This window comes from Babylonia areolata, chromosome 18 (assembly GCF_041734735.1).
Source record: "Babylonia areolata isolate BAREFJ2019XMU chromosome 18, ASM4173473v1, whole genome shotgun sequence".
Taxonomy (NCBI): Eukaryota; Metazoa; Mollusca; class Gastropoda; order Neogastropoda; family Buccinidae; genus Babylonia; species Babylonia areolata.
Genome location: NC_134893.1, coordinates 55648816 through 55674473, shown reverse-complemented (window position 1 = coordinate 55674473; position 25658 = coordinate 55648816). Strand labels below are relative to the sequence as shown.

At 43.6% G+C, this 25658-nt stretch overlaps 1 protein-coding gene across 1 annotated transcript in view; it reads left to right on the top strand.

The window, feature by feature from the left end:
* Window positions 1-25658, top strand: part of LOC143292283 (tolloid-like protein 2) — a 69296-nt gene that overhangs the window by 5128 nt on the left and 38510 nt on the right. The window contains exon 3 of the mRNA XM_076602469.1: window positions 8716-8935. Coding sequence (XP_076458584.1) covers window positions 8736-8935 — 200 coding nt within the window. The 5' untranslated portion in view covers window positions 8716-8735. The remainder of the gene's footprint in view (window positions 1-8715; window positions 8936-25658) is intronic.

Here is a 25658-nt window from a genome sequence, read left to right as displayed (position 1 = left end):
ACAACTGCTTTTTTTTCTTTTTTCTTTTTTTAACACACCCAGCCCTCAAGGGAATAACAACAAAGTAAAGAAACAACCATCATACCCCCTACCCCCTGAAAAAGGCATGGAAGTTACTTTCGTGGATGTATACATTTGCAGGTGTGCACTGTTACAATATGTATTTGTGTACTTCCTATTTTTGATTTCTTATGTCAGTTCACCAGCATTTTAATCCAGCTGGGTGAACGTTTTATTTTCATGTCCTTCTCAAAAGTGAAGGACAAAGCTAATTCCGTTTAGAAATTTAAAAAACAAAACAAAACAAAACAAAACAAAAAAACTTGTATATGTACATTTTCTCCCAATCGAATTCACTTGACTGCTATTGTGTAAAAAAAAAGTGAGTGTGTTATAACCTGATGTTCGGTTGTCTGTGTGTGTGTTTGTGTGTGTGTCCGTGGTAAACTTTAACATTGCCATTTTCTCTGGAAATACCTTGTCTGTCAATACTAAAAAAAAAAATCTTAACAAGCATACCAATAACAAGTTTAAGTCTCACGAACTAAACAGTATTTCTGGATCATTGATGGTTTATTTCGTTGACGTTCGTTCCTGAATACCGAAAACGCCATTTACCACGTCCCAGTTGCCCTTGCGACTTGTACCATGTAATCCAGTACTACCTGCCACATGTGAAGTCTCCCACCGACGGACCAGGCGGAGGAGGAAACCTTTCCCAACGGGCTGTGAAGGCGGAAAAGGATGACCAGAGGGCAGGGGGAGCTCTTATCCTTGGCTGGAAGTCCTCCTAGGAGACGGAACTCCGAAGAAAAAACCTGCACCTGCCGAGGCCGTTCTACACGTGGCAGTATCTGCACCTGTGGAACTGTGAGCGTCGGTAGGCGAGAGAGTGGGGAAGGGACTGCACAACTCCTCTTCACTAAAAAAAAGTCACCTGTGCTGATCAGGCAACCAGGCTAATGTCGGAACGACGAGCTAGCCCTTCAACACCCAGCTTTCCCAAGCCCTGCGGCGATGCGGCGCCCGTATCCTCCCACAGCGTCAGAGCTGCCCATTTTAGGGACAGCACTGCTCTCCACACACGGGGAAGGGGAAATAAAATGATCCCTAAACAAAGCCTGCCTCACCTAGTACCCAGTAGGAAACCGCACCTGCTTGGACATACAACACTAGCTGTCGAAAACAACAGAAGAAAAGAACCAGGAGTCATGCCCTGACTCTGGGTGCCTGGAATATTCGCACCCTTTTGGACAGAGAGGACAGACCAGAAAGGCGCACAGCGCTCATTGCTAGAATGCTTGATCAATACCAGGTGGACATAGCAGCCCTGAGCGAAACCAGGTTTGCGGGTGAAACCGAGCTGGAGGAAGTTGGAGGGTGCTACACCTTCTACTGCACTGGGAAGCCAGAACGCACCCCAAGAACCTCAGGCGTGGGCTTTGCCATACAAACCAAACTTGCACCACAGTTTGACAGCCTTCCACGTGGGATAAACGATAGGCTGATGACCCTGCGTCTGAAGCTGTCCAAGGATCACTTCACCACAGTTATCAGCTGCTATGCCCTGACGATGACCAACCCTGATGACAACAAAGAAGCCTTCTACGAGGAGCTCCACCGCACCATTTCAGCGGTAGACAGATAGGACAGGCTGATCATCCTTAGGGATTTCAATGCCCGCGTCGGCGTGGGCTTCTCCTCATGGCCAAAAGTCCAAGGACGACACGGCACTGGCAAGTGCAACTCCAACGGACTGCTTTTGCTCTTGCTCTTCGCACAGCATGGACTAACCATCACAACACCCTCTTCCAACAAGCGGACAAGTACAAGAACACATGGATGCACCCCACTCCAAGCAGTGGCACATGCTGGACTATGTGACTATCCAGCAGAGGGACAGAGGTGATGTTTTCATTACACGCTGCATGAGAGGAGCAGTCTGCTGGTCGGACCATCGCCTGGTACGCAGCAAGATGAACATCAGACTTGCATGCAAGCTCCAACCAGCCAGGCAGAAACCCCCTAGGAAGCTGACCATCCACCGCCTCCCTATCACCAAGGACGTACTGCAGCAGCAAATTCAAGCAGCTCTCCAAGAAATTCCTGCATCGACTGATGTAGAAGAGGTATGGAGCACCTTTAGAGATGCTGTGTACACAGTAACAGCTGACACACTTGGCTTTGTACAGAGGAGCCACAAAGACTGGTTTGACGAGAACGACTCTGGAATCTCCAAGCTCCTGAACACACTGCATATACGGCATCAGGATCACATTTTTGATAAAGACTGCCAGCGGAGGAATAACCAGTTCTTGCAGACCAAGCAACTCGTACAGTTGAGGCTGCGTGAGATGAAGAGCACCTGGTGGAAGAGAAAGTCTGAAGAGCGTCAGTCTGCTGCTGATGCTCACGACATGAAGACCTTTCATGGTGGTCTCTGAGCTGTGTATTGGCCGAGAGTCACAGGATCAACCCCTGTCCGAGCCTTGGACCAAACCACCCTCCTGACAGACAAGAAAGACATCCTTGCCCGCTGGGCAAAACACTTCAACAGGGACTCGTCCGTATCTGACGAGGTAATTGCAGCCCTCCCATAGCTACCAGTCAATGACTCACTAGCTGCCCCTCCCACCAAGGCCGAGACCCGGAAGGCCATGAAGCTGACAGCGTCAGGAAAAGCACCAGGAGCGGATGGAATCCAGGCCGACATCTACAAGTATGGAGGCGAGGTGCTGACAGACAAGCTGACCGCCCTGTTCCAGTCCATCTGGGAGAGAGGGGAGGTCCCCCAGGACTTCAAGGATGCTTCAATTTTCCACATTTACAAACGGAAGGGAGACAAAACATCCCGCGATAACCACCGTTGAATCTCTCTCCTCTGCATCACCAGCAAGATCTTCACCCGCATCATACTGAACAGACTGGTTGACCATGTCTCCAACACAGTCATTCCTGAAGAACAGTGCGGCTTCCGCTCAGGAAGGGGAACATGTGACATGGTGTTTGCCGTACACCAGATGCAAGAGAAGTGCTGTGAGCAGAACAAGGGGCTCCACATGGTCTTTGTAGACCTGACTAAGGCCTTCGCCCGGCGTGGTCTGTGGAAGATCCTCCTAAAGTTTGGCTGCCCAGAGAGCCTAATCCAGCTGATTGCGTCATTCCACGATGGCATGCAGGCGAGAGTACAGGAAAATACTGACATGTCAGATCCGTTCCCTGTGGTAAATGGAGTGAAGCAGGGCTGCGTCCTGGCACCCACACTGTTCTCCATTCTCTTCTCTGCCATGCTGATTGACGCCTTCCAAGACTGTGACCGGGGCATCTACATTCATTTTCACACAGATGGCAAACTTTTTAACTTGCGGCGACTCCACGCTAGGCGCAGGGTGTTTGAGGCACTGTCGAGAGAGTTCCTCTCCGCTGATGACTGCGTGCTTGCTGCACACACCCATGAGGACATGCAGTTCATTATGGACAGGTTCGCAACCTCCTGCAGGCGCTTTGGACTCACCATCAACCTCAGCAAGACCGAGTGCATGTACCAACCAGCTAGCTCACAGAACGCCAGTACCTTCCCCCCACCTGCAATCAAGATCGATGACACAGAGGTCAAGTCAGTCGACAAATTTTGCTAACTGGGCAGCACCCTATGCAGCAACGGAGCCCTTGATGCAGAAGTGACGCTGCGCATCGCCAAGGCCAGCTCCGCCTTTGGCAGACTCAACAACAGGCTGTGGACCAACAAAGGCATCAGGCTCAGCACCAAAATCAAAACCTACAGAGCTGTTGCGCTGACCACCTTGTTGTACTGCTGTGAAACATGGACGACGTATGGCCGTAACATTCAACATCTTGAGCAGTTTCACCAGAGATGCCTACAAAAGATCCTCGGCATAAAGTGGCAAGACAGGGTTTCCAACCTCCAGGTCCTAGAGAGGAGAGGCATGCCCAGCATCGAAAGCCTGCTGATCCAGTGCTAGCTATGCTGGACAGGACACGTTGTCCGCATGACAGACAGCAGGATCCCGAAGATGCTACTATATGGCCAGCTGAAGGAAGGCCACAGCGAACTTGGAAGACCCTGCAAGACAAACCTCAAAGCCTGTAACATAGACATAGCTTCCTGGGAAACTGATGCCCTTGACCGCTCTCGCTGGACGATGCTGTGCTCTAGTGGCATAAAGACGTTTGAAAACAAGAGAACACTGGCCATTAAGGAGAAGCGTGAGCGAAGGAAGCAGGGCTCAACTTCTGGAGACGTTTTCCCTTGCAACACCTGTGGGAAGTGCTGCGCGTCCAGAATCGTCCTCTTCTCCCATATGAGGACACACACCGACAGATAAGCCTGCCTGCGTGCTCATCCGTCGGTCCGACGGGAGACTCCATCATCAGTTGCCGGAACGTGGGCTATGCTTGGTAAGAAGACGGCATGACACGGTTTTTCTTGTTCGCAATCAAAAGATACTCAAATTCCGGACAGAACACATTCAGTGACATCATCGACGTGTTTACTGCAGATGAATACTCTAAGTGGATACTGAATTAACTGGAATGAACATTAAAAAATATTGAATCAAACGTTTCTTTCAGCTTCTGTCAGTCTGTTGTTGAACTGTTCGTTTACATCTGTAAATGTTGCAGTGTGCCTGTCAACCTCCTCTTTTACAGTCAGATTAAAAGAAATGCTTAAATAATGGAGGTGTGTCAAGAAAATAAGATTTAAATGGTATTATTACCATAAATACAGCAATATTTTCATCACACTAAAAAAGACTTCGGGTGACGTCATATGTGGGATAGCCATAGGGATTAGATTACATGTTTCTGAACAGAATATCCGTGGTTCGATCCCGCTAGCAGGCTTTTTGTTTTGAAAGCTGATTAACATTTAACACTGGACCTGTTTTAATCCCTTTACTGGATACAGCGCGTGTCACAAGTGAGTCTTGAAGGCCTTGCCTCTCTTGTTCTTTATACTGCAAACAGTATATCTTTAGCTACTTGAATGTTCCAACTTCACATTTGCTTTGTAGTAAATTGCCTCTTCAATGAAAATCCAAAGGTCATACTACTGGCCATTCACAGAAAAAGTGTTCAATGTAGTCGACTATGTTACATCAGAAACGGCATTTTTGTTTCTTTAATTTTCATTTTTGTCTATGTTTGTTTGGCAGATATGAAGAATTTCCCAGTTAAAGCACTTAATCTGATTTCTTTTCTGACTTCTTTTGCTCTTACGCAGCCTGGTTTATCTCTGTAAAAATGATATTTTCTGCGCCAAAAGTAAAATATGGATGGGATGTCTAGTTTCTTATTTGCCATTAATAGTTTCTTGATATATTTTGGCATGGTGTGAATTATTTTTATGTCACTTGTCTTCACGTATGTCTGACGTTTTCTTCTCTGCATTCACTACATCTAAGAGTTAGGGATAGAATCGACAAGAACATCGTATTCTAGTTGTGTACTCGCTTTGTTTTGACCAGGTATACTGTTGATCTGTTTCTGTGGTGCATTATATCCTTGATTTTAACCACCCTTCTTCTTTGCCAGTTTTGGAAAAAGAGCTGATTGCTTTTGTATGTCATCAAAGAATAATCAAACAATACTGGTCTGGAAAGGATGGTTTGTTTGTTTTTTGTTTTTTAAAAGAGGTTTTTTTTGTGGCTTCAGTTGCATGCACCTCATCGAGCACAATTATTTCTTTTTCGTTTTTCTTTTTTGAAAACGTTAGGGCTTCACACGAAGTTCTTAATAAAAACAACAACAACAAAAGTGGGAAATAAATGGACATACATGCCTGCATGTCTGTCTGCTTTATACATGTACATTTCGTTGTATCATTTTTAATGTATGTTCCTCTAAACGGGGTTTTATTGCTCGCGTGTGCGTGTATGTGTACGTGTGCGCGCGCTTGTGTGCGCATGTATGTTTGATTTCATAAAGACATCGAAGTTCAACATTAAATGTTCCAAACCATACACATAAACTTGTCCCACACAAATTTCTACAAAGACAGCTGCTGCCACCCCCTTCTTATCACCTCCTCCCTTGTTTAGTTTGTTATCAGCATTTTCCTTTCCATATCTGTTTAAAGCATTTATATGTTTCTGTATTTCATTTCGTGTTCAAAGATTAACGATAAGGATATTGGCATGGCTGTCTTTGTCTTTTTATAGATACTGATGCACATTTTCCCAATCAGTATTATATTATTGACCACTAAATGACAATATCATTGCATTTAAAATTGTCTGATCGTTTCACACCAAAGAGGTCTTCGTTCACATTCAATTCCAGTCTGACGCCAACAGCTCCAGCTATATAAAATTCGATATGTTTCCAGAATAATTTCAATGGTCGGCATTTGTAGAATTAATGCTCTATGTGATCAACTACGTCTGCGCGCGCAGATTGGGCATTAATTGTTTTCCATTATTTCCATTTTATTAATAGAATATTAGTTCGATATATATTGTGCAAAATTTTCCATTGTAGTTCTTTTAGTCTGGTTTCTTTTGTCGATAAAAAGGGCAGTAGCCAGTAGAGTTAAGTTTTCTAAGTCAGAAGTGGTAGGCACATGGTTTTACTTCATCTTTCTATGATTTGGAACATGAATTTTGGCTTTGTACAGAATACCTTAAGGTCGTCAACTGTGTCAGAATTGACAGTTTCTTTTATGTCGCCCATGCATTGTTTCCATTGGTGAGGAACAGCGTTCACTAAAGCATTATATTCAAAAAGAAGAGATGGCTGGATTTCCCCCAATTTCTCTATAATTTCTTGAAAGTTATTTATCCTTTTTTCTTGTATGTTAATGACATCTCTTACTCTTTCTATTCCTGCTGTCTTCCACAAGGGAAAGAATCGAGGATTATGCTTGTATTGGACTAAGTTATTGTTCTATAAACTTTTGTCACAAAAGTTGTTCTTGTCAGTGTCTGGTTCTTTTTTGTTTTGTTTTTTTTTGTTTGTTTTTTTGTTGATAGGTTTGAAAAGGAAGTTTGAGTTACCTGTTCTAGTTTTGCGATATTCTTATAATCTAAGCATGTTAATTATATCTTTAAAAAAATCATCTATTATCTAGTCTGTCTATGCCATTTATGCTTTTGTTTTACAGTTCAAATAAAGTAGGGTGGGTATGCCTAATTGCGAACAGCGTGTAATTACGAACGGTTTGCGTACGACCTACTTCGAAGTGTTCTCACCACACACATTTCACAATTTAATGATTGCTTTGACCTCGTTTAAATACCTCACTGAATGTCCATTTCCAAGAACCAAACATCAGCTATTTCCGGCTCATTCTCCGCTCTTTCTGCTCTACACGCACACTGCCGACTACGTTCACAAATGTGCTAAGTTCTAAAATCAAGGGAAGCAAATTGTAGGACTTTGACACAGTTTAGAATATCTGATTTGATTGGACATGTTGAATGTATTGTGCATTACCAGAGCTGGGAGAATTCATTTCATGTTGGTGACAGATCAGACGGTTACTTTTGACAGAAATCTCAAAAATACTGTCGTTTGCAATTATACCATAGGATATTTTGACATGAGTCTATCTGCAAATAATGCTGCACAGCACCTGAGCGCTCTCAAAAGGGTGTGATTGTGTGTTGTCTTGGGTGTCTGTGTGTGTTTAAATGTGTGTTTGTGTGTGTGCATGTGTGATCAAAACCAACAATACAACAGTCTGGTGTGATGTTCCAATAACATGTCAAGTTTGATGAGTTCAAGACCTGCTTCTGTTTTAACTGTCCACATGTACCCAAGCCCATCGTTCGCAATTAGACTTGCCCGTTCGCATTTACCCCCAGGCACCCCTGCTATTTCAACCGTTGGAAAAAAAAAAAAAAACATTGAAAAGAAGAAGTCGAAATTTTCCAGGTGCAACCAATCGGAAAAAGCCTTCAAAAAGAGCAGAGCTACATTTGACGATCGTACAACCTGTTATCTGTATGATACACACGTTGAGCTGGTCGATTCGACTGGATCGCTCGCAGCTAGGCCTGTCTCCCCTAATGGCTATATCGTCGTGTTTTACGAGCTTTCCAATATGCCATTTTGTTATTAGACTCCAACTGTGGTCTTCTGTGGGTCAAATGATTTTTCCACCCATTGCAGATTTAAACATTTTGTAGATGATTCATGTTCGTCATGTCAAGGCCTCCATCTTCATATTTGGACTTGATTACATTTCTTTTTACGTTTTCAAATGCCTTTCTGCAGATATATTTCATATCAAAATTGATGTGAAAATGCGATGGTGGGATTTATCTCAACTTACATTATTTAAATTCCGGTAAATCACACTCTCGCGTTTTTTTTTCTTCTATAATTAATTAATTTATTTGTGTGTGTGTGTGTGTGTGTGTGTGTGTGTGTGTGAGAGAGAGAGAGCCGAAAAAACAAAACAAAAAAAATATGAAGGTTTTTGCCTCTTGTTTAGGTATTGTTTTTGGTTCTTGTTGTCTCAACTGTAAATTGTGTGGTAAATTTAGTAGGATTCCCATTGTGTCGCAGAAGGCAAGGCCTTTTATTTTGATTTTCTGTGCTTATTTGTCCGTTTCATTACATTACAGAAGGGCTTTATGGAGCGAAGTTTTTATGATTGGCCAGCGGTCTCATCAGTAGCAGTAGAAGCAATAACAGTTGCATCACTATTATCGTTTTATATATGGTATGAAAATAATTCATTTTTTTCAGTGAGAACATGTTCTTTGGATATGACTGCTCCTGAAGATCAGTTTGGACTGCCCAACGATACTCACCAATGGCAGTTTGACGTGTGTGAATGGAAAATCACTGTAGAGGCGGACGCTGTGGTTCAACTCACCATCGACACCCTGGATGCGGTTTATTACAGTAAAGCCAATTATCTGCTGGTTTTGGACGTTCAGTCTGGACAAGAAGACACTCTGGCAAGGTAAGCAGTTTACTTTCTTGTGAGCCAGAATACAGGGTTATATTTGTCAGATGTGTGTGTGTTGTCCGTGTTCCAGTCAGTCAGCCAAGCCAAGTCAAGATTTATTCCAGATGGCACATGCAAAAAACAAACAACAAAAGTATTTAACAGGCAACCCATGGGGTCATGCCGCTGCGTCCCCCAGTCTATATGCCAAGTTTCAGTTTTACTCTGCTCAGTTGTGCTTTACTCAGTTCTGCTCAAATCTTCTGATCATTACTTAGCTGAACTGTACTGAACCGAACTGTAGTCAGCTGAACTCTACAAACTCTGCTCAACTTTTAAAAAACCCGCTCAACTCAGCTCTGCTCAAGTCTACTCTGCTCAACTTAAGGTGGACCACGGCATAGGTTTTTCACCAAAAATCATTAAAAAACGTGTTTTGGGATTATACTTGTATTTGGTCAAACAATGTCTCTTCTTTGCATTTCTGTCAACCATTTTGCTCAATTTGACCGATTTCATTGCAAATAAAATCATTTTCTGACCTGGGTGTGTGTGAAGTTTGAGCGAATGTGACAAAAAACTCGAAGTTTGCATCGATTTGGACAGACTGGTGCTCGCGATCTGGTTTGGAAACCCCATCTTGTTTGGTATCAGTGTGAAGGTCATTCACCGGTCTGTCTTCTCATTGCAATTTCCTGTGGAAAATTCCACTCACGGAAACACACGAAGAGCAAATCCGAAGGAACCCGAGAGGCATTTTTTAGGGGTTGTGGCTGAGTCGAGGTTTCTGATTGGCTTGTCGGAGTAAAAAAAATAGCCCATTGGCCCAATCGGTCATGTGACTTTTTCCAAGATGGCGTCTGTTTTCATCACGGTTTCAATCGACACACCAGTTGCCTAAGATTTTGATCGAAATTTTCTACTACAAGTCACGGACAATGCCAAGACACGCTGGAAAGAAGTTTAGGACTGTCTTTGCATTCGGCAAAAAGAAGAGAAAGCGAAAGATTACAACACAAGCTGAAAAAAAGTCTGCCGAAACAGCGACCGACTTAGCGGTGCCTTCGACATCGACCGGCGTCAGTGAAAGCACGCCGCTTCTCAGTTCGAAGAGAAAATTGGACGTTTTCGCCAGAAAACATGTGTGTACGGGTGACAGTGACTCCAGTTCAGACGAAGAACCACCGTAAAAAAAAAGTGCATCAGTTCCCGAAGTACAACTTCGCTCGGGACAGCCACAGTCCTCACAGAACATCATCGTTGATGTGTCAACATTGGACTGCTTGGTGTCGTCAGTTCATTGTGGAAAATGCATATCAAAGGTTTGTGGAAAATAATATAATAGTCTACAGATATATAATATTTAATAAATATAATATAGTATTCTATTTTATTTCATGAGTTTTTGTTTTGTTTCATAGCAAAAAAAAGAAAAGAAAAAAAAGCCATCTGAATACCTTTCTTCTTTTTTTGTGAGCCCATTGATTTACTTCTTTTCTTTTTTTTCTTATTTTTTTTTCAAGTTCTTTGATTTTTGTTTTCAGAGGCAGTTTTTATTTTACTCAAGTATTGAAATACTTTTCCAAGTAATATTTCTGTGGATTTTTACTGAGTCTGACATACTGTCAGTGTGTGTGTATGTGTGTGTGTGTAAAAAAACCTGTCAGTCTGAGTCTCTTTATTCTCTCTCTTTCTCTCTCTCTCTCATTCTTTCTCTTGTACCTTCAATTCTCACACATTTGATTTTTTTTTCAGGTCTCTGTATTTGAAGATGAGACAAAGAGGATGGGGTCAGCATGCAGTCTGGAGGTGAGGTGTGTTTCCTGTGGCGCTGTGATTCCAGGGACACAGACCATGACATCGCTGAAGACGGGGACTGTCTTCCAGGTTTTGACATCAACCGTCGCCTTGTTGCTGCTGCTTCTGCAACTGGGATTGGCTACACCCAGCTATGCCGTTTTTTTGGTATGGTGAATATGCCACGACCCAAACACCAAAAAACATGGCTTCACTACCAAAAAAAATATAGTGAGGGTGCAAGCAGAGCAGCCAGCACACACATGCAGGATGCAGCTCACCATGTGCGGGAAGCCTATGCAGAGATGGGTCTAGGTCAGCCATCAGATGATGCAGCAAAACAAAAGAGGAAAAAAATTGAAACTGTGAGACGTCAGGAACGTGAACATCGACGGGCAGATGAGGGAGAAGTATACGCCCCAGGAGCATTTTGAACAATCAAGTAACTGTAAAAAACTCTCTCTCACCACTTAGTGATATTGGCCAAGTGCTATTTTCCTGTGTATTATTTTTTTAGTGTGTAACTATGGGTTGCAGTTTGTGAGTTCTCAACACAATCTTTGAAGGCGTTTTTCTCAAAAGTTGAATTTCTGCTGCAGGTGCGTCAGTGGCCCACGTGTAACAATTGATACAGTGAAAATATTATCATAAAATTAGGCACACTGATGTAAAAATGTGTGCTGAGTGCAATGAACATAGTTAGAACTCTCTACCTTTAGTAGTTTTTTTCATAGCAAGTGACTAAAGCATACAAACGTGAATGCATAATTTTATGCGTTTTTGACAAGACAGAGAACAATGCTTGTGGACAATGGGCATCTGCTTTTGTGATCATTGCACTAAATGATGTCAAAACAAACTGTGGAAATGATGAGAATCATTATGTAATGCATGTGTTCAGTGCTGCAAATGGGCCAAATAACCGTGTGTATTTTTATGATAAAATTATCATATCTTCATATCTGTTTGACTTATAATCTTCAAACTTAGCACAGATGTCTATATTAACATCCTGAGTATGTGTACCAAATTTCATGCAGATATCTTTAGTAGTTCCTGAGAAACAAAAATTAGCTAAAAATGACGCAGTGGTCCACCTTAACTCTATTCAGCTGCACTCTACTCTGCTATGCTTAACTCAAGTCTACTGAACTTCCTCAACTATACTCAACTGTGTTTAACTCTACACTACTGTACAGAATTGTGCTTTACTCAACTGGACACAGTTGCGCTTTACTGTACTCAACTGTGCTTAACTGCACTCTTCTTTACTCACCTCTTCTCAACCCTGTTTTACTGTACTCAACTGTGCTTAACTGCACTCTTCTCTACTCACCTCTTCTCAACCCTGTTTTACTGTACTCAACTATGCTTAACTGCACTCTACTCACCTCTTCTCAACCCTGCTTTACTGTACTCAGCTGTGCTTAACTTCACTGTACTCACCTCTTCTCAACCCTGCTTTACTGTACAGACCTCATGTTTAACTCTATTCCCCTCTGCATAATTCAGCTCTACTCCACTCATCTCTACTCTTGTCGACTACACTCATCTTTGCTCAACTGTAGTCTAGTCTGCTCAACTCAGTTCCACTAAATTCGTGAGTAGAGTCATGTTGCGTTAAGCACACCTGAGGAGAGTTCAGTAGACTGTACGAGACTACGGGATAGACAGTTGAGTAGAGTTGAGTAGAGTAGAATTTAGAAGAGTGGGGCTGAACCCAGCTGAGTAGAGCTGAGGTGAGTTGAGTCCAGTTGAGTAGATTAGATTAGAATAATTTATGACGGGCGCAATAACCGAGTGGTTAAAGCGTTGGACTTTCAATGTGAGGGTCCCGGGTTCGAATCTCGGTGACGGTGACTGGTGGGTAAAGGGTGGAGATTTTTCCGATCTCCCAGGTCAACATATGTGCAAACCTGCCAGTGCCTGAACCTCCTTCGTGTGTACGCATGCAGAAGATCAAATACGCAAGTTAAAGATCCTGTAATCCATGTCAGCGTTCGGTGGGTTATGGAAACAACAACATATCCAGCATGCACACTCCCGAAAGCGGAGTATGGCTGCCAGCATGGCGGGGTAAAAACGGTCACGCACGTAAGGCCCACTCGTGTACATACGAGTGAACGTGGGAGTTGCAGCCCACGAGCGCAGAAGAAGAAGAATGTATTGAGTTATACACAGTTGAGTTTAGTTGAGTTCATTTGAGCACAATTCAGTAGAGTTGAGCACAGTTGAACAGAGCTGAGTAGAGCAAGATTGAGAAGAGTTCAGTTGAGTAAAGCTGAGTAGAGTCGAGTCGAGTAAAGCACAGGTGAGTAGAGCTGAACAGACCTGGGTACATATAGTCCTGGGGAACATATATGTGTGGGGGACATGTATATTTAGGGACACACAGACCTGCTCTCCAAATAAAGCATAGCGGCAATGTACGTGACAAAGTTACATAACGAATATGTAATTAAATACTGAGTTTAAGTTATTAAGTCCTGAGGAACACATATGTGTGGGGGATACGTAGACCTGGGGGGCATGTATATTTAGAGACACACAGACTTGCTCTCCAGACAATGCATGGCGGCAATGTACATGACATTGTTACATTACGAACATGTAACTAAATTAATTCACTAGCAGAACAGAAAAGCGTATATTTTAGAACACAGGCAGCACTAACATTACCTAACGCAGTTTGGAAAGAAATCAAGCCAAGCAGAGAAGTATCATTTTCAAATATTTTGCATAATAATGTTTTAAAATTAAACAAACGAGAGAATTTCAGAGTGTCTGTTTGTGCTTCAGTTACTCAGTGAGTCATTCAGTTATTATGTTTGTATGTATGTATGCACGTATGTAGGCTAAAAGTAGTGCAGCAGGACGGGCAAAGGAAAATATTTATGAGAATTATCCAAGCTATTCTGATCAGTTTAGCAGTTTGGCTTCTCGTGGTAGAGGGGGTACTTCTATGCGGTCATTCTTGTGGTCACTTTTACGCAGCACATAACAGCTTTTGAAAGACCGGTCGAAGCAGATTCATGGGCCAACGTCGAGATGCCAGACGTACTAATATCAAACGTGATGATGAATGTGCAGGCCACTGGGAAAATGTCCAGCCCGTAAGAAGGAATAATAATGCAGCTATGTTAGTTGAGACACGTGAAAATGTACTCGTTTCTGACTCAGTGCAGTGCCCGGACTGCATTTAGATTCTGGCTGTGTGCGGCTACTGTTTTGCGTGACACAGATTGTACAGCCGCTAATGTGAGACGTGATTTTGTGTACAGATGAAACAGTACTGTCGTTCATTTTGAGGACAAATTGAAACATTTCCTTTTCATTATGATTTCCCGAAAGTTTGATCAATTTGCCATCCAAACATGAATTACGGTATGAATATACCAGGGTATGCTTATAAAAGGCACTGTTTTTGTATTGCCATGAAAGTATGTGATCAATAAAAATGATACGTTGTTATTAGTGAAGTGTTCTGTTTGACTAAGATTAGGTTTTTAGTGCTTCAGATTATAATACTCAGCCTATTATTATTAGAATCACCTGCTAAAATGTACCCGATCACTACAGACATTCTATTAGTATTACTGACCGAAACTCCACAATTTCAAGTATCGCGTCGCCGCAATTTGCAACAACGTTTTAGTTGATGAACAAAACATCATAATTAAGTGTTTATGCGTCCATACACCCCACTTGCGTCAATAGGGGGATTTTACACATTATCTGCTTTTTATTGTATGGTCAGTTTTTCTGTCCACAATTTCCTGTCCATAATCACCTGTTTCACATAACATCAGTTGCTGTTTAAGAATCCACACAATGTTAAAAAAAGAAGAAGAAAAAACAAAACAAAAAACCCCAACTCCCTTCTTTGGCAGTAACGAAAGGTGTAGCCAGCACAAACAAAAGACAGTTTAGAGTTCATTGCGAAACTAACTATAATCATTCCTTTCGAATCACAGAAAATATCACTAAGTTGTTCATGTGCACTGCCAGACTGTGCCGTCTTTCATTTCTTGCCACAAGAACCTCTTTCTTGTGCTTCGCATATAGTAATGGTATACTCCTGATTGTTTTTGTTTTTTTCATTTTGAGGGACTTTAAGATGCCCATTTGCTTCCTCGGAGAGTTCCTTTGCACTTGGTGAGTCTTTGAGGAACTGTCCCAGATGAAGTATCCCCAGAGCTTCCAACACTGAGGTGGGCTCTGATGGCATGGTGGTTGTGTTTCCCGGCCACAAAGGCTTCAGTGGAGCCCCTGGTGCAGATGCCTAACTGAACGACGACGTCTCTAAAGCCTGTTCCTCTCATGAGTTTTTTCCAGAGTACCAAGAGAACAAATGAAGTGAAACGCACCAAGACGTACTGCATTCTTCTGGGATTGTTCATTTTGCGAAATGACCATCAGTGCTTTCTTTGCACACGTGACAAAGGCTACACCTGAGCCAGCTATCATGTTGCATTCAGTGACACCTGCAGAACGTGTTGCACTGTTACACTGTCGGTGACAGGATGAAGAACAAGCTGCACACAGTCAAATGATGACTGCTCCTGCACATTGGCCAGTACCCAACCTGACAGTCTGTAGTGGGTGCTCATAGAAGACATATATCTATCAGAAATCTGCATAAATCTGGACATAGTTGCGCCAACTGTAGTGTTGAATGGGGACATGAATATAAATTATTTTAAGTATGGGCCCTGCCTTATCGTTTGTGAAACACGGCTGGAGCTCCGGGGGCTAATACTGAAGGCTAGGTGGGTGTACATGCGTCACTGAGTACCGGTTTCTGGGCCTGATTTTTAGAGTTTCTTGCTACTTTTTGATTGGCCATTCCATATATTGAATGTCTTTGTCAGATCCTAATCCTGACTCCTGTAAATCACTATGTCTCCTCAGGAGTGATGAATCATGCTCTCGGGAAAGATGGTTTCTGACAGCAAGCTGTTACTTTGAAGTCCATTGTAGCAGACTGCAGTTTCAAGTTTAAGGACACAACTGTGAGACATGCAGTGACCAAAATGATTCAAAATTTGAATGCTGACACAGTTAGCACTCACTGTTAGATGGCGGATTGTAGTGCCCAGAACAATGTGCTTTGGCATTTCCACTTTCCACTTGTGAAAGCATAACACGCGTCTTGCGAAACAGGCAGTGATTTTGTATTTCTTTTCAGGGGCATTTTTCTTTTCAATCAATACACACTCCATAAAGTCCTTTGCAGATCCAGGAGCTTTTGATATTCAGTCAAAAAAACGCTATTGCTGGGGTGGGGGTGGGGTAATAACTCACTTGAGCTACTATGTAACTCTGAATGAGACAGTGGAGAGTGAGGACTGCCTCTTCCAACCTTCTATCTTCTGATACAGAAGCAACAAAAGCTTGTAATAGCTCGGCCTGTATGTGTCTGATGAGTATGGTAACTCACTCTTGTGAATTGGAGCTGCACCCAGAATGTTAAGTCCTGTGGTTTGGATTGTGAAACAGGGGGTGTTTCTCTTGCACGCACGATACGTCTCTCAGCATTGATACACACTCTACTTCGTCTTCGCCAATGATGCTCTTTTCCAATTACTCGTATACGCAATTAAAAGCGTCCCAGTGGGCTTCCTTTTGCAGATAATTTGTCTCTTCTTCCATGTCTATCCATATACCTCAGAATGAAGTCCCGTTCCCGAAAGATTTTGTGGTTGTGTGCTTCCCGTGCCACAAGATCTGTCTTGTATTAAGACGACTACAAATCCCTCGGTTAGAGAAGCTGCCTCTCTGATCAAGTCTTCAGCAATTTTGCCACACGTTTCCCCATTTGAGAGCACTGATCTTTAGAATCTGGGTTCCATTCCTTTGCTTTGTCACACATGATGCAGCAATCTTTTGGAAGATAATAAAAGCTTTCAGTGAAAGTTGTCTTGTTTACTGGGAGTTGATGGTCCGGCTGTGGTATCCTCCTCTTAGGCTTTCTGTCCTAATGTCAATGTTTCACTGTTTGCATTTGAGAACATGTCTGATTTTTTTTTTAAAGTGAAGAACATACAATGTATCATCCAGTGTCTTTGCAAACTTTGTAATCTTTAAACTTTGTACGGGCTTTGTGAACACATCAAGTTTCATATTTCTCAGTCTGTGCATTGCTTTGTTCTGTCACTAATCTTATGTCTGACTCTAAGTTGTTTTTGTTGAGAACGATGCAGAATTTGTGTGTCCACGCTTCCGAATTTTATGTTTGACACCAAGAAAATGAATTATGTGCATTTTTCCGGTACTGTGGCGTTGCAGTCAGGTATACCCCAGACTTCATGTATATAGTTTTTATAAGGAAAAGCGACCAATATATAATTATAGAACCCCCGCCCCCCCTGCATTCAAACCACAAATAAACTCCTTTAAAATTGATACAGTGTGAAAAAACACACACAAAAAACCCACTCAGCTTCATTTACATTGTAGTCCATGTGGTCGGCTGGGACATAAACCATAATGAGACTGATTGAATGCAATACTACAATTTATAACACGAATGTATTCTAATATAGTGCTTAATTATGCCAGCAGTTACCTCACGGTTCTAAAGAAACCCTGCATCCAGTAATCAGGTTGCTGGTGTCTGAGCATTTTCAGTACACCGGAAGTATTTAATAACGTGACAAGCTAGTACGGCACTTATCCAATTCTATGTCATTCATGGAATAGCTCATTCTAATTTCTTTCTGTAGACATAAAGGAATTAACTGTGATGAAATATGTGGATGCAGTGCCGTTTCAAGCACACACACCCCTAATATTTACAATGCCCAAAGAAGGAAAAATGGCCTATATTTACCCCCACCCCTCCATTTATACCGTAATTTAAACATGGCAGACAGGTAAAGTAGTATTTCTGACATAAAAACACACACAAGAAAATCACTATGAAACCCCACACGCCACCCCCCCCCCCCACCCACCCACACACACACACACACACCTCTCTCCCTGCCGGGGTAAGGATTACCATATGCCACCCGACAGACTAACTGGACTTGTCAAAACAAAACTGCAAACCATTGCTTCTAAAGCCTCTACGTCATACCTTTTTACGCTGGTGACTTCCAGTCAGACCTACTTCAGGCTGATGATTCCACTCTTCAGTGTGTTTTGAAAATATTTTCAGGATGAGATCACGGCTATCGATGGGCCGTATCGTCAAATACAAAACTGTATTCTCTGTCGTTTCATTTCAGAAAAAAAAATATTGTTTAGCAGGTAGATCAGATATTGCAGACTGCTCGCAGTACTCTCATGTCCGGGCTTTTTTGGGACAAGACGTACATTGAAGAGTGTTAACCCACTTCTTCTGACCAATATAATGTTTGTCAAGATGTCATTGCTGTCAAACATGTGACATCTGCCAGAATACCTCACCTACAGGTGAAATGCCTTCTGCAGCTCTTACACCTGTGATTGAGAACCTTTCTCACAAGTTTCCATTGCTTTGGCTGGTCCCTCCAAACCGTCTCTTCATTTGGTTGTCAGTGTGTCCTGACCATTGTCGATGTAGCAACACACAACTCTACAGAGTGCTGATGACACAGAAGTCCGTGCCCAGTCCCTGGCACCTTAGCACAAAAAACCCGTGGCCTGTCCCCGGCCACTAGATGCTTGCACATTTTTAGGATATGTTAGTTCCTTGACTCTTTCTGGACGCAAAACCCCCTCCTTATTTCCAGTCCCACTACAGACCATGTTTTAAATATTGTTCTCAGAAACCTAAGTGGACAAACAAGACAACATAGACACCATACCTTTACATTCACACTAAAGAGGAAATCTTCATCCAATACCATCGACATAATTTCCAATTATCACTAAAGAAAATACATAAAATATTAGCTTGAGAAACGATGTCCATTCACCACACCAAGTAATGCCAAATACAATTACTCAAAAATGATTCCCATTCATCCCGTCAGGAAAATACCAAAATGTTGCTGATTAGCTACTACTCAATTGGACGTTTCCAAGGTAAACATCCAACAGTCTAACAAAACTTAAGACACATATAAAGTAACTATTATTTATTGTTAGCTTAACTGCATATCATAAAAAAACAAGTACTGATTATCCATACGAGCTTTACAACATCATCAAATCAACCACAAACATATCAGTGTATCTGTCAGTTAAACGTTACATAAATTATCCATTCAAATGTTTTGCTTTTACTTCACAAATTTTTATACTATTGTCAATATCCTATCACAAAAAGTAGTCAAAGTCATTTCGAAACTGAGTCCAATAATTTTCAACATACCTTTACAGGCAAAAATCTGTGCATACATGAAACACGTGGAATTTTTTTTTTCTTTTCAAAAGACACAAATTCCAATCTCCGATAATGTTGCCCTGTAAAAAAAAAAAAAAAAAAATGATCTAGGGAAAATAGTAAAACATTTTTTTACATTGACCAGAGTTGAGCACAGTAGAGTTGAGCTGAGTTGAGCACAGTTGAATACAGTTTAGTTGAACACCTTTGAGCAGAGCAGAGTAGATTTGAGTTATCCACAGCTCTGAGTTCTGTTGAGCTGAGTTGAGCACAATTGAACTGAACACAGGTTGAGCTGAACGCGGTTGAATCAGTTGAATTGAACATAGTTCAGAAGAGTTTCGTCGAGCATGGTTGAATAGAGTTGAATAGAATGGGGTTGAGTTAAGTAGACTTGAGCACAGTTGAGTTGAGCACAGTGGAATAGAGTTGAGTTGAGCACAGCTGAGTAGAGTTATCCACAGCTGAGTTCTGTTAAGCTGAGTTGGGCACAATTGAGCTGAACACAGGTTGAGCCGAACACGGTTGAATTAGTTGAATCGAGCATAGTTCAGAAGAGTTTAGTTGAGTAGAGTTGAACAAAGTTGGGCTGAGTTAAGTAGACTTGACCACAGTTGAATTGAGTTGAGCACAGTGGAGTGGAGTGGAGTTGAGCACAGTTGAGTTGGGTTATCCACAGCTGAGTTATGTTGATCTGAGTTGATTACAATTGATCTGAACACATGTTGAGCTGAACACGATTGAATTAGTTGAATTGAGCATCGTTCAGAAGAGTTTCCTCAAGCATAATTGAATAGAGTTGGGTTGAGGTGAATAGGCTTGAGTACAGTGGAGCAGAGTTGAGTTGAGCACAGTTGAATATAGCTATCCACAGCTTAGTTCTGTTGAGCTGAGTTGAGCACAGTTGGGCTGCGCACAGGTTGAGTTGAACACGATTGAATTAGTTGAATTGAGCATAGTTCAGTAGAGTTTAGTCGAGCATAATTGAGCAGAGTTGAATATAATTGGGTTGAGTTAAGTAGACTTAAACACAGTGGAGTGCGCAGCACTTCCCACTGGTGTTGCAAGGGAAAACGTCTCCAGAAGTTGAGCCCTGCTTCCTTCGCTCACGCTTCTCCTTAATGGCCAGCGTTCTCTTGTTTTCAAACGTCTTTAAGCCACTAGAGCACAGCATCCTCCAGCGAGAGCGGTCAAGGGGAGCTGTTTCACAGGAAACGATGTCTATGTCACAGGCTTTGAGGTTTGTCTTCCAGGTGTCCTTGAAGCGCTTGCAGGGTCTTCCAAGTTCACGGTGGCCTTCCTTCAGCTGGCCATACAAAAGCATCTTCGGGATCCTGCTGTATGTCATGCGGACAACGTGTCCTGTCCAGCGTAGCTGGCATTGGATCAGCAGGCTTTCGATGCTGGGCAGGCCTCTCCTCTCTAGGACCTGGAGGTTGGAGACCCTGTCTTGCCACTTTATGCCGAGGATCTTTCGTAGGCATTTCTGGTGAAACTGCTCAAGTTGTTGAATGTGACGGCCATACGTCGTCCATGTTTCACAGCAGTACAACAAGGTGGTCAGCGCAACAGCTCTGAAGGTTTTGATTTTGGTGCTGAGCCTGATGCCTTTGTTGTTCCACAGCCTGTTGCTGAGTCTGCCAAAGGCGGAGCTGGCCTTGGCGATGCGAAGCGTCACTTCTGCATCAAGGGCTCCGTTGCTGCATAGGGTGCTGCCCAGGTAGCAAAACTTGTCAACTGACTTTATCTCTGTGTCATCGATCTTGATTGCAGGTGGGAGGGAGGCACTGGCGTTCTGTGAGCTAGCTGGTTGGTACATAGACTCGGTCTTGCTGAGGCTGATGGTGAGTCCAAAGCGCCTGCAGGAGGTTGAGAACCTGTCCATAATTAACTGCATGTCCTCATGGGTGAGTGCAGAAAGCGCGCAGTCATCAGCGAAGAGGAACTCTCAACAGTGCCTCAAACACTCTGGACCTGGTATGGAGTCACTGCAAGTTGAAAAGTTTGCCATCTGTGCGAAACTGAATGTAAATGCCCCGGTCACAGTCTTGGAAGGTGTCAATCAGCATGGCAGAGAAGAGAATGGAGAACAGTGTGGGTGTACCACAGGGAACGGATCCGACATATCAGTATTTTCCTGTACTCTTGCCTGCATGCCATCATGGAAAGACGCAATCAGCTTGCTTAGGCTCTCTAGGCAGCCAAACTTTAGGAGGATCATCCACAGACTACCGCGGTTCACCGTGTCAAAGGCTTTAGTCAGGTCTACAAAGACCATGTGGAGCTCCTTGTTCTGCTCACGGCACTTCTCTTGCATCTGGCGTACGGCAAACACCATGTCACATGTTCCCCTGCCTGAGCAGAAGCCGCACTGTGCTTGAGGGATGACTGTGTTGGAGACATGGTCAACCAGTCTGTTTAGTATGATGTGGGTGAAGATCTTGCCGGCGATGCAGAGAGAGATTCCACGGTGGTTATTGCAGGATGTTTTGTCTCCCTTCCGTTTGTAAATGTGGACAATTGAAACATCCTTGAAATCCTGGGGGACCTTCCCTCTCTCCCAGATGGACTGGAACGGGGCGGTCAGCTTGTCTGTCAGCACCTCGCCTCCATACTTGTAGATGTCGGCCTGGATTCCATTCACTCCTGGTGCTTTTCCTGACATTGACAGCTTCAGGGCCATTTGGGTATCGGCCTTGGTGGGAGGGGCAGCTAACGAGTCATTGACTGGTAGCTGTGGGAGGGCTGCAATTGCCTCGTCAGGGCTACGGACGAGTCCCTGTTGAGGAGGGTGTTGAAGTGCTCTGCCCAGCGGGCTGGGTTGTCTTTCTTGTCTGTCAAGAGGGCGGTCTGGTCCAAGGCTCGGACAGGGGTTGATCCTGTGACTCTCGGCCCATACACATCTCAGAGACCATCATGGAAGGTCATCATGTCGTGAGTATCACCAGCGGACTGAAGCTCTTAGGACTTTCTCTCCCACCAGGTGTTCTTCATCTCACGCAGCCTCTTCTGTACGAGTTGCTTGGTTTGCAAGAACTGGTTTTCCTTCCTCTGGCAGTCTTTATCAGAAATGTGATTCTGATGCCGTATATGCAGTGTGTTCAGGAGCTTGGAGATTCCAGAGTCGTTCTCGTCAAACCAGTCTTTGTGGCTTCTCTGTACAAAGCCGAGTGTGTCAGCTGCTGCTGTGTAAACAGCATCTCTAAAGGTGCTCCATACCTCTTTTACATCAGTCGATGCAGGAATTTCTTGCAGAGCTGCTTGGATTTGCTGCTGCAGCACGTCCTTGGTGATAGGGAGGCAGTGGATGTTCAGCTTCCTAGGGGGTTTCTGCCTGGCTGGTTGGAGCTTGCATGCAAGTCTGATGTTCATCTTGCTGTGTACCAGGCGATGGTCCGACCAAGAGACTGCTCCTCTCATGTATCGTGTAATGGAAACATCACCTCTGTCCCTCTGCTGGACAATCACATAGTCCAGCATGTGCCATTGCTTGGAGCGGGGGTGCATCCATGTGTTCTTGTACTTGTCCACTTGTTGGAAGAGGGTGATGGTCAGTCCATGCTGCGCACAGAGCGAGAGCAAAAGCAGTCCGTTGGAGTTGCACTTGCCAGTGCTGTGCTGTCCTAGGACTTTTGGCCACGAGGAGAAGTCCACGCCGACGCGGGCATTGAAATCCCTAAGGATGACCAGCCTGTCCGTTCTGTCTACCGCTGAAATGGTGCTGCTGAGCTCATCGTAGAAAGCTTCTTTGATGTCATCAGGGTTGGCCATCGTTGGGTATGTGGCGAAGCGATCCTCGTACAGCTTCAGACGCAGGGTCATCAGCCTGTCGTTTATCCCACGTGGAAGGCTGTCAAGCTGTCGTGCAAGTTTGGCTCATGTGGCAAAGCCCACGCCTGAGGTTCTTGGGGTACCATCTGGCTTCCCAATGCAGTAGAAGGTGTAGCCCCCACCAACTTTCTCCGGCTGGGTTTCACCTGCAAACCTGGTTTCGCTCAGGGCTGCTTTGTCCACCTGGTAGCGATCAAGCATTCTGGCAATGAGCGGTGTGCGTCTTTCTGGTCTGTCGTCTTTGTCTAAGAGGGTGCGAACATTCCAGGCACCCAGAGTCAGGGCATGACTCCTGGTTCTTTTCTTCTGTTGTTTTCGACCGCTAGTGTTGGATGTCCAAGTAGGTGCGGTTTCCTACTAGGTACTAGGTGAGGCAGGCTTTGTTTAGGGATCCTTTTATCTCCCCTTCTCCATGTGGGGAGAGCAGTGCTGTCCCTGAAAAGGGCTGCTCTGACACTGGGAGGACACGGGCGCCGCATCTGCCCCAGTCTACGGCGGACGACCATCACCCCACAGTCGCCTGCGTGCAGACTCGTAACTAGGAACTGCCAGCAGCATCCTCTGCCTGTCCCCGTTACCACTTCTCCATCGCCGCAGGGCTTGGGAAACCTGGGTGTTGAAGGGCTAGCTCGTTGTTCCGACATTAGCCTGGTTGCCTGACCAGCACAGGTGACACTTTTTTTAAATGAGGAGGAGTTGTGCAGTCCCTTCCCCACTCTCTCGCCTACCGACGCTCACAGTCCCACAGGTGCAGATGCTGCCACGTGTAGGACGGCCTTCATGTGCAGGTTTTTTCTTCGGAGCTCCGTCTCCTAGGGGGACTTCCAGCCAAAGATAAGAGCTCCCCCTGCCCTTTGGTCATCCTCTTCCGCCTTCACACCCGTTGGTAAAGGTTTCCTCCTCTGCCTGGTCCGTCGTTGGGAGACTTCGCATGCGGCAGGTAGTACTGGTAGCAAGGGTTATGCCCCTGACCTGACCTGCAGTTTAGTTGAGTAGAGCTGAGTAAAGCAGCAGAGATTTGGGGTTGGAGCATATAGTCCTGGGGGACATATAGACCTGGGGTCATATAGGATTGGGGGACACTTAGACATAGAAGGTGCATAGACCTGGGAGGCACAGATCTGAGGGACATACAGACCTGGGGAAACATTGACCTGTGGAACATATAGATTAGGGGACACATAGACCTGGGGGACATATAAACCTGGAAAAACATGTACCAAGACACACATAAACCTACCCCTGCCCCTCGCCCCCTGCCCCCACCCTCGCACCTCCCCCTACCCCCTCCCCCCCCCTCCCTATGGCCATTCCGCTCAAACGCACAGACACTGCTACGCACTCACGACTCCTATTCGTTTAAAACAATGTCCTTTACCCTTTGCTTCTCCCCAGTCAATTGAGCTAAGTCCAAATTATGCTAGGACTAGGTGTTTCCTTATATTCATCACCCATGATTCTGGTCAACAAAAGATGGCTCGGTTTTGCATAAATTCTAGGGCATTCAACCAAATTACAGAATTTGATTATGAAACATTCCCAAACACAGAAGAGTTGTTTTACAGACTTTCAGGTGCAAAGTAATATCTGCAAGGAATAAACAAACAATCCAACAAACATAAAAACAAATCAATATATAAATATTGAAACATTCACAGGTTATAACTTCGAAGAGGATATTATGCAAATATTTACAAAGAGTTCCTAAATACAGAATAGATAATACACATTGAGTGAAACTTCGGGAATGCACTGCTGAATATGTATTATTGGTCAGTAAGCTGGGATGTTAATCCACTTCATTAATAAGTGTTGTTTTGTAATTTCGCTACTTTAAAAAGTCATTATTTCACAACTGATTTCTGAATTATGCCCCTCAAATTTGAACGTTGTGCTTAATAACCTTTGTAATGTATGCACATTTAGAAGACGTTAATCTTTTTTTTAATTCTCACAAACAAGTGGTTTTGTTTTTTCCCACCTGTAGACAAAGTTTTGTCGAAATCATAACAAAAACACAACAAACAAACAAACAAAAACACAAAAAATCACACCAAACACACCGTAATGTGTAGATGAAGAATTTCGGCTTTTACATCAAAAAAAGAAAGAAAACAGTGAGTGCTATGTATCCTTCTCAGTCCCCTGTGTGACCTCACCCCCTTCGTTTTGCGATCGTCGTTGTCTCTTTTTTTTTTTTAATACTTGGAAAAAAAAGGTCAAATAAAAGATGCAATTGTTACCTTTTTTCTTTCTCTCTCTGTAATGACATCCATTCATACCCGTTCAGATAAAGACAGAAATTTTACATCTCTCTCCTCTCAGTCAGCCATGTTCACGTGCATAATAAGAATCACACAGCAGACGGATATCTTAGCAAATACTTATATATATATATATATATACATATATATATATATATATATAAACCCAAAAAAACTATATTTGAAAATTCACACATTCACTCACACACTCATACTAAATATGGTTGAAGGGCAACAACACGCAACACACTGCACAACACATAACGGGAATAGTCAGTCCGTTTCACTCCAGTCCTCGGTCCAGAACACAGGTGCTCCTCACACGCCTTCTCCACAGCGTGGCTGCCCTCGACGATGGCGCCATCAGCGGTTAGCATACTGCTGCTGCTGTTGCGGCTGCTCGGTGTCGGCCCAGCGCCAACCCACAAGCTCTTTGAATCAAAATAAATATACTTTGTTCATCATTGCTAATGTATGGTTAGGCTTGTCTCCGTATTGTCTTGTCTTGTCCGTTAGTCCCGTCAGTCACATG